This window comes from Pelobates fuscus, chromosome 12 (assembly GCF_036172605.1).
Source record: "Pelobates fuscus isolate aPelFus1 chromosome 12, aPelFus1.pri, whole genome shotgun sequence".
NCBI lineage: Eukaryota > Metazoa > Chordata > Amphibia > Anura > Pelobatidae > Pelobates > Pelobates fuscus.
Genome location: NC_086328.1, coordinates 22,140,910 through 22,150,951, shown reverse-complemented (window position 1 = coordinate 22,150,951; position 10,042 = coordinate 22,140,910). Strand labels below are relative to the sequence as shown.

The window sequence follows — 10,042 nt, the reverse complement described above, 5'->3', positions numbered from 1 at the left end:
AAACCCCTCTGCTGCTGTCACGTCTAGCAGTGTAAATGGGGTGGCAAGAGTATCAACACGCAACAGCTTTTCTCCCTCTGCATTCCTCCCAGGGAGCTAGGGTGATGGCAAGAGAGGAAGATTATGTCGAAGGGAGGCAAGTTTACTTTACCTTTCTTTGTAGGGGTGGGGAGAGAGACAGCACAGGAAGGGATGCTCTAACCAAAACCAGTGCTTTCTTAAACCACTGCTTTTTGGTTGGAGTAACCCTTTAAGTCTTTTGTAGCTGATCGTTCATACATTCCTTATTCAGATAGCTTAAAGGACCAATAAAGGCCTCCAGACCACTTAATCTCAAAGTGCTCTAGGTGCAGTGACCCTGTCTTAACTCTTCAATGTAAAACATTGCCATTCTATAGAAATAACATTTACATTGAAAGTGTTAAATATACCTCTAGTGGCTGTCAGTATGACACTTCCGCCTCAATATTAAAAATTGTAAATTAAGCAGAAAAAAATATATCTTTATTGATCTCAGTGATGTTATTACCGCAAATAACGCTGTCCATGTGTGGTTCACTGGCTTTGCATCTTTTCCTAAGTTGTTTCAAAGCTGTTGTATACAGCAAACACAGACTCAAAGGAATCCATGTTTAAAATGGAATAAGGCACACATGTGATTATTAAACTAATTTGCATATGCCCACCCAGAATCCTTTGCGGTAATAGCATCACTGATGTGTATAATATTTATTTTTATTAAATTTGCCCTTATACCCCCAGAGACACAATTACCTCCCCATACACACACTGTACCACTCACACATAAACTGACATGCACTGCACCCTACTACCCCCCACTCACCCTCCCCCCACTGCACGGTTCTCTGGGAGGGCACTACTGGCACCATAACCACTACAAAGTGCCGTAGTTGGTTATTGTGGCTGGATTGTTTCTTTAAATAATCTGGCAGTGCCCCTCCCAAGATTAGGTTCTGGATCTGCGCTTGAACGGCAAGCATTTCTGCCGAACAGGGGCCCAGTATATGCCACTGCGCTGTACATATATACAACCTAGAAAATTTGACTTGGGGCGCCTTGGATAAATATTAAAGGCGCCTTGAACCTGAAAAGTTTAAGAACCACTGTGTTAGGCTACTGATTGTTACATTTGTATCAGTTGAAAGTTACATTGAATTGCAATATCATCTTGTCAACAGTCCTTGACATCAAAGCCTCCTTTTGTTTGTGTAAACTGGCAACTGGAACACTGAATGTAAACACACACACACACACACACACACACACAGAAAAAGTGGACTTGGGGAAGATAACCCCAATGTGGGGGTATTAGTTTTGGATGTAATTCAAAGGGTTAACAACAAAAATTAGAATTCAATTTTAAGCCAAAAGATCTGAATTGGAATACAAAGTCTCCAAATAAGCTACAGAAATTCACTTCATCCGGGGTACAACCTTTCAATACATATCATTTGTGTTTGTTAATGAGCCTGTATTACTTGGAAGAATCTATTTGGGGTTTTATTTTTTTCCCCCATTGGACACGTTGGTCATTCTGCATCAGACATTAAGAGGAACTCTTTCCTCTTAACAAATTCATCTTCAACGCAACAATTTTGGGAGAAGTTTAACTGGCACGATATATAGATATTTGAAAATATATGTACCTTAATTTCAGATAAAGTTGTTCGGGCTATGACAGCTAAACATTAAAGAGACACTAAGCACCAAGACAACTTTAGCTTACTGAAGCAGTTTTGGTGTATAGATTATGCCCCTGCAGTCTCACTGCTTAATTTTCTACCATTTAGGAGAGACACATATATACACAGCTCTAGTCACACCTCCCTGCATGTGACATTACACAGCCTTCCTAAACACTTCCCTGTAAAGAGGCATCTAATATTTAAACTTCCTTTATTGCACATTAGATCTAATTTAGAATTATTTATCGCCTTCTCTGTTAATAGCCTGCTAGAGCATCATGTGTGTGATTAAAGTTTTGTTTACAGAGCAGACCTAAAAACGTCTAAAAGTAAACACACTGCGCTGCCAGTGATATTAAAGTGAGTGAATTTTTTCATGCAGGCTGTGAGTCACAGCCAGAGGAGGAGGTGTGGCTAGGGCGGCATAAACAGAAACAAAAAATTTTTAACGCCTAAATGGCAGAGAATTGAGCAGTGAGGCTGCAGGGGCATGATCCATACACCCAAACTGCTTCATTAAGATAAAGGTAATTTTATTTATTCTTTGTGGTACTCAGAGCATCCCTTTAAATCAACATAGTTGGCTAAAAAGTCAAAATCACGTTGAAAAAGACCAAGTGCATGTTTACTTGCTTCAAGTCGTAATGTTTATTCATTTCATAGAGTTTGATAATCCTGCACCCACAAGCATCTAAGGACAGCTTCATACACCATCCGTTGCCGGAGTATTAATACGCCTAGCAAGAAGAGTCAGGTCGGTTGTGCTTCTCAATAACCAAAGTTTTTGATCCTTCTCCAGCATGATCATGATGGCACGGTGACCTTGCGTGCGGCACTGTGTTACCAGATTGCAGTTTATATAGTGGAGCTGCTTGCAGGAAACGCAGCGGTAATGAGGTAAATGGTTTGGTTGTAGACAAGAGTGCAATTGAAATCGGTTTCTCTCCTCTTCTTGGAGAGCATCCTGCTTCTCTTTTGCACTCAAAACCTTAATATGGTGGCGTGACTCCTTGCATGCCCCAAGCACAGAGCACCATGGGCTATGGAGGGTATGGCACTTGGCACAGTGGAACTCAAGGCACTGGTCAGAAAACACACAGTCATGTAAAACAACATCTACGTTCGGTGTCTTAGCCTGCGTCTGTTCGGAAGAATAAAGCAACGACGGTGTAGTGCTAATTGCAGCTTCTTTCCTGCACTGGCCCATCACATGCATGTCCCAGGGCTCTTGACAATGGTAACAGTTCACCGTTTGCAAATCATGAAACTCACCAGTTGCCACTACTTCAAAACCTTGTTCTCCTGAAAGATCAGGAACTGGGTATACATCTAGGCTTAGCTTCCTTAGATCCTCTATACATGCCAATTCTCCTCGGCAGCGGCTTCTCTCTCGGAACAGGTCATCTACAGTAAATATTCCTGATCCTGAGCTGGAAAGAATGCTGGATAAGATTTGACACTCGATCTGGCCAGCCAGAAAGCCGAATGCAGCCATAGAAAGATTCTCTGCGTTGTGCTGGGAGAACAGATGTAGGATTTTGCCATTCTCATGCGGTAAGTACCCCAATCGTCGCAGGGCTTGGAAAATCCCATCCTGTGGAAGGGCAGCTTGCCATACATGCACGTAATGTCCAGAGTACGTCTGTAAGAGAAGAAAAAAAAAAAGGCATATTTATATGAGCTGCATCAACAGAATCTTATGTTTATCTTTAAGAGGATTTGTGTACGGTTCTAGAGAACTAATTTCAGGACTATATTAGGCAAACAAATATGCAGTACCACCATATCGTGTTAAGTCCACCACTACGTCATAGTACACAAATATCGGTAATTGATAGGCGATGTTAAGTAGCCATATAAAACCGTATATGTTTGTGTGCTCTTCCTTAATCTGTATTTTGTACAAATTTTGGTCTCTACAGCAGCACCATTGCGGAGAAAAGCATGTTTCAGGTGTGCCCACCAATTCCCTTTTTGTCTTTACTAGAGATTCCCTTCTGTCCACCTTCCTTTGCATTTACAGAAAATTAATTTTAATAAAGACTACTTACCCAGTTTCCACTGCAGGAACTCTTGCACCTGCCCACCCTTAAATGGTGTTAGCATGGCTTCTGACATCTCTGATCTCCTCCAATCCATTGCTTCTCATGGAGAAGCAACAGATTGGAGCCAGGCATGTGGGCCGAACGTCACGATCCACCAACTAATTGCTACTACCAGCTGCATTCGGTTCCCAGACAGAGTGTATGGAGGAGGGAGCACCTCTAGTGGCGGTCATGCTAATCACCTCTCACAGGTCCTTACTATCCAAGTCTTTTCTTGCATTTCTTTCCAGAAAACTAATTGCTACAATGACAGAACAGTACCAGGATTATTCACGAAATTGTGGACGGTGTGGAACTCAAAATTAATTTCAAATTTAAGCTGAAATGGCCAAACTAAAAAAACGCCACATTGGACCAGGTTTGCCATTTAAAAAAAAAAAAAAACCAAAAAAAAACAAACCACACATTTCCCACAATTTACACCTGAACAATCATGTGACCCATTAACAGATACAAAGACAAGCCATTGTCCGGAGCCCCAAAAATACATTAGATGTCCTTACATGTATTGTAAACAACTCCTTCCTCCATGGATAATAATAAAGATGAAGAGCAGCCTGTTCAAAGAACTGAAAAGCGACTACAAGATGATCCAATGCAGAGTGCATGTTGTCCCTCATCATGAGTCCACCAACAATCAGCTTGAAGGCATCATTTTGCAAGCTGGTGTGCAAACCTGGATCTACCAGCAGGTATTCCCTCACGGCATTTAGAACCCTCAGATCACCGCACGGAGCACACACTCCGGACTGATAGGCTGCAATCAACCATTCTTTGTAATGAATGAAAAGACTCTCTTGAGTTACTCTGTCAAAAGCAAAATAAACAATTACTTGGGGAAATATGTAGACATCAAGACAATAACTCCAACGCAGGGTTTCCTAAAAGGTGGATCCCCAGAAGTTTTAAAACTACAGCTTCCATGAAGCCTTGTCATTCTAAAGGCATGCCAAGCATCATGGGAGTTGTAGTTCTACAACATCTAGGGATCTAGCTTTCGAACACCCCTGTTTTAATGTAACATGTGGAACAAGCTGGGGGTTTAGCGATGACACTCGTTTGTGCAGAGCCCTCATTAACCTCTTGTTCCTTTAAGTTCTCTTGTTGCACATACTGGTCTTTAGTTCACCTATTGTACAGATCTGCAGAACTTGCAGGCACTTTTATAAATAAGAATATATATAATATTCTATGACCCTTATCAAGAGGTTGGAAATTACAGAAATTTGTAAACTGATTAACTATAATGCTCTGTTACCAAACATCTGCAATGCCTAGGTCAGTCCTTTAGTCTGGTAGAATATAAAGGGAAGTTAACCATCACTATATAACCTGGAGTGTCCATCAGAGGCATCATCAATAAAATGCACTCTGCATTCTACTAAACCATTCCAGGCTAAAAAGGTAAAAACAGATTTAAAAATGTATTATACACCTACATACCTTTTAATTCACTGTAGATGTAAATAACAATTAGGGGTAGGCAACCTTTGGCACCCCAGATGTTTTGGACTATATCCCCCATAATGCTCTTACAGCCATTATGCTGCTGAAGCATCAAGGGAGTTGTAGTCCACAACATCTTGCGTGCCAAAGGTTGCCTATCCCTGAATTAGACCATTAAAGGGAGACTGTAGTCACCAAAACAACTTTGGGTTAATGAAGCAGTTTTGGTGTATAGATTATGCCTCTGCAGTCTCACTGCTCAAATCACTGCCATTTAGGAGTTAAATTACTTTGTTTATGCTGCCCTGATACACCTCCCTACATGTGACTTACTTAGCCTTCCTAAACACTTCCTGTAAAGAGTCATCTAAAGTTTGCACTTCCTTTATTGCAAATTCTGTTTAATGAAGAATGTCTTCTCTCCAGCTCTGTTATAGCTTGCTAGACCCTACAGGATCCTCCTGTCTGTAATTAAAGTTCAATTTCCAGAGCTGGAGACAGACTGTAGGTGTGACACAGGCAGAGTAGGTGTGGCTAGGGCTGCAAAAAAACAAACAAAAGTGATCTATTCCTAAATGACAAAGAATTTAGCATTGAGACTTTATAGGCATGATCTATACACCAAAACAGCTTCATTAAGCTAATGCCGTTTTAGTGACATTAGTGTCCCATTAAACTCTAGACCCAACACAGTAAACTTGGGCAGACATGTTTTCTGTGTTAATTTGGATTGCTGGGAACTCTCCTCTCCCTACTTTGGTGCACCGTAGTACAAAATATCCTGTCACTGAGTGTACCCCCGCCCAATTTAGTCTACTAAACCATGCTTTATGCTTAGTGAATCTAGTCCATATGTCAGGCAGACCTCACACAGGTATTAAATGAACACTCCAAGCACCATAACCACTACAGTTCTCTGTAGTGTTATACCAGGAGTGCACTGCTCCCGCTCCCCCACCCTCATTGTAAAGAATGAGATTGTTTTTGAATTATTTCACTTCTTACCTTGGGTCCGCAGGTGCAATTCCCCACCTCCATCTAATCATTCTGAGCCAAGGAGTTGGCCCAGGGTGGCCATTGGAAATCCTGCAAGGATTGACCAGCTCTCCGATAGAAGTAGGGGAGGTGGGGAGCACTGCCTGGTGGACACCAGGTAAGTTGTCAACCAGGGCACTCCTGCCACGACAACAGCAAGCTTTAGTGGTTGTGGTGCTCATGGTATTCCTTTAACCTGAACATCTTCAGACCAAGACACGTAAAGGAGTGAGAAAGATTCAAAAGTGAAATGACATTTTCTGTTAGCGTAAAACAATTAAAATAAATAAAAACAAACAAACCACTATTTAGTAGATATACCACAAACAAGACAGTAAGCATTTAAATTATGCATTTCTCATTGAGCGTAGTTTAAAAAAAAAATTTGCAAAAGCTGCAGATATCTTGTCTGCAGCCTTTGCAAACTCTCCCTTTCTAACCCCGCCCAGACTTTCTGTGGCGGTCCAATCACAGGCTTCGCAATGCATCTCAATGTGAAATATTTACAAGGCAGGTGATCTGGGCAATTGCTGCCTCTTAAGTAAAACTGCCAAGAAGTCATAGGAATGATTTTTCGATTAACAGCCAAATGAGGGGGGAGGGAGGGGATATATTTACCAAACAGTGATATTTGTTTGCTTGGTTTTTGGGCACTGGAGTGACGCTTTAGATAAAGTGATTTAGGTGTAGAAGCGTACCTTTAAAATTTGGGTATTTACAAATGTAAATAAATTCAAGTTTTGGGGCAAAAAAGACTAAATCAAATAAAAAAAATTAAAATAAACAAACACTTTGAATGGCTGGAGATTTTGTTTCCCCCTAGTATGGCTATTTGTGCCATTGAATCCATAATCCCATATAAGTATCCCGAGTGAAAGCGGATTTTACTTATGGACAATAAATGAAGTTACTAGTAAATAATAACATACAGTGCAATAAAAACAACAACAACTTATGGCTCCCAATAAATACAGCATGTGTTTATTATATAGTTATTATATTCTGAACACCTTCCACACACCCAATAAATAGCTTTATTCCCAAAAAAACTGATTCCCAAAAAAGTTTCTCCAAATATCTGTCAGTATATGCTGCCCAGTGAGAGAGGCAGATCATGGCCAGCTGTCTGATTGGGGGAAATAAAGGGTCTGCCAGTGAGTGGGAGCCCACCAGCCTGTATCCATTACCTGGGTGCTGTCATATACAGGTCACTGGGAGACATAGCCATGGCCCTCCAAACTCCCCATTCACCTGCACGCTGAACACTTCCTGGTATGGCCACGCCCACAGCCGATGACCTACACCCAGCTGTCTGCCTGATAATGTTTAGGTCATGTGACCTGTGTGACTAATTAACAAGGGGGGGGGGAGGAAGGTGGAAGGTTAATTAATGTGGGGAGGAAGTCAGTTTAAAATGGATGTAAATGAAGTGAACTATGTGGAAATAAAATACAAAGTTACAGCCTGTCAAACTTTTCAGTAAGCAGAGTGTTACTCCTGTAACTGCTGTGGACCATGACTTCTGAGGGTCATGGGGGTTGTAGTCCCCAGCAGCTGCCTGTTACTCGTCTTATGGAAATGGGTGAAAATGTTTTCCAATATAGGGGTTACCAGGGAGATGAACTCCAGTCAGAACTTGTGACAGAAAACTCTAACTTTCTCTAATCCAGATAACAGGATAAGAGGAATGATGGCATGACAGGTTCATTAAAGCATGAAGTATTATATGAAGGAAGTGCACCACAACCACTATAGCATGCTGGAGTGGTCATGGTGCCAGGAGTTCCCTGATGCCGTACCGGAGAAATTTTCAAATTACGTTCGGATGGCTTGACAAGCTATCTGCACCACATCCTGCTTCTTGTGCAGGAAAAGTCAGGTGTCTTCAGTGAGCTGAAGCAGGTCTGATATATAGGACTGCATTCAGGTGGTGCTCTTAGCCAATGAGCGCAGCTCGGCATGGCCATGCTTAGCTCAGGGGATCAGACTGCATCCTCCGGCGAGGAAGCTACAGTTGTCCACCTGTTGTGTTTATAATATTTGTTTGTTTTTCTTTCTAAAAACACCTTAGACACAATTGGGTAATCCTTAAATCCTGAACTGTTAGGGGGTACTTGAGGACTGGGTTGGGAACCACTGGCTTAGATGATCAGGCCTGGGCTTAAGGGAGGGCCAGTGAGTGCGAAAGCATGACCAGGGGAGGGCTGGCAGCCTTAGGCCTGGGGGGCAAATCCAGCCAAGTTGCCCATTGCACCACCGAATCAGCTCAACATCCATGCCCACCTTTTCTTGGTTTTACAACAGATATTGATGTTATGCTAATCGGTAGCTCTTTTCCATACCCACTCCTTCACAGCTCCGACTTTCAATGTTGTCAGAGCGTAGGCTGAGGATCTCTGAGCCTGTGCTCTGACTCACTAACTGAGCACTGAACCACGAGGGAGAGGATATGATCTGACTGCACCTACTGCTGGTGCGCACCTGTCGACCACCAGGGAATTGTTTGAATTAAATATGCTGGTGTCCCCAACTTGCGAGCTGTGTTGGTCACCGGGCGCCTCTGTGTCATGGTTGCCTGCGTGATCGCACAGCTTGCACACCCCAAAGTCTGGCCCTGCTGACAGACACACTGGCACTCACTCTCAATAACACACACACACAAACCCAGACAGACACACACTCACTGACAGACAGACACACACACTGACAGGAAGACACATACATTCACTGACAGACAACCACTTACTAGACAGACACACATGCTGACACACACTCACACCCCTACAGACACACAAACACTGACAGATACACACTGAATGACAGACACACTTATTCACAGACACTTACTGACAGACAGACACACACACTTATAAGACAGACACACAATCACTGACAGACACACACTAACTCACTGACGCGGAGCGTGGGCGGAGCCTGACCCAGCGCCGAGGGACATCGGCGCTGGATTCCGGTAAGTCACTGAAGGTTTTTTTTTAACCCCTTCAGCAACATGGGATGGGGGCTGGGAGGGGGGCACTGTAGAAACCTGCAGTGCCAGGAAAACGGATATGTTTTTCTGGCACTGGAGAGTCCCTTTAAATGTATCCCGAGTGTGTACACAGCTCAGCCAAATCAGAGTCAGCTGAGGTGTTTATTGGACCCCGAGCCCCCTAACCAATCACTGTTGCTTTAAGAGTCTGGACTATCCCTTTAATGCAGTGGTTCCCAACCCAGTCCTACAGTACCCTCTAACAGTCCAGGATTTAGGGATTACCCAGTTGTGTCTAAGGTGTTTTAAGAAAGAAAAAGAAAAAACACTTTACACACAACAGGTTAATCCCTAAATCCTGGACTGGTAGGGGGGTACTTAAGGACTGGGTTTGGAGCCCCTGCTATAATGGACTATTTTACCACTACGGCATACCTCCCAACTCCGGCGTCCAGAACCTGGACGCTGTTTCAGAGCTCCCTGCAGGGTCTTAGTGCCCAGAGTATAGTGCGAGTGTGTCTAATGATGCTCATGTGCTACACTTGCTGGAGACAGTGATCCAAAAGTGAGATACCAGTAAGCTAAGTCGGGCCAGTGGGTCAGGGCCAGAAAATCATGACTGTCCTGGCGAAATCAGGCCGGTTTAGAGGTTCACCACTATTTAAAACACAGGCACAAAACCTGATTTGGCGTTTTAGTTGGGAGAAAATAACCCCTCGCCACTTTAAGGTATATGTTCCTTATTATTGATATGCTATGCA

General features: G+C 42.9%; 1 protein-coding gene across 1 annotated transcript; it reads right to left on the bottom strand.

Moving 5' to 3' along the window:
• Positions 1-2,330: 2,330 nt before the first annotated feature.
• SPATA2L (spermatogenesis associated 2 like) lies at positions 2,331-7,571 on the bottom strand. The gene is made up of 3 exons (XM_063438886.1): positions 7,480-7,571; positions 4,315-4,618; positions 2,331-3,348 (listed from the first exon to the last, which is right to left on the bottom strand). The coding sequence occupies exons 1-3, from the start codon at positions 7,518-7,520 to the stop codon at positions 2,410-2,412; spliced, it is 1,284 nt and encodes a 427-aa protein (XP_063294956.1). The 5' UTR covers positions 7,521-7,571; the 3' UTR covers positions 2,331-2,409.
• Positions 7,572-10,042: the final 2,471 nt, after the last annotated feature.

What these genes read in the sequence shown, in the direction of transcription:
- SPATA2L (XM_063438886.1), bottom strand. Translation starts at nt 7,520, where the DNA reads ATGGCTATGTCTCCCAGTGACCTGTATATGACAGCACCCAG. An exon ending in CTGTATATGACAGCACCCAG is followed by an intron (nt 4,619 to 7,479) that starts GTAATGGATACA and finishes TGCTTTTGACAG; the next exon opens with AGTAACTCAAGAGAGTCTTT. An exon ending in AGGAGTTGTTTACAATACAT is followed by an intron (nt 3,349 to 4,314) that starts GTAAGGACATCT and finishes CTTCTCTTACAG; the next exon opens with ACGTACTCTGGACATTACGT.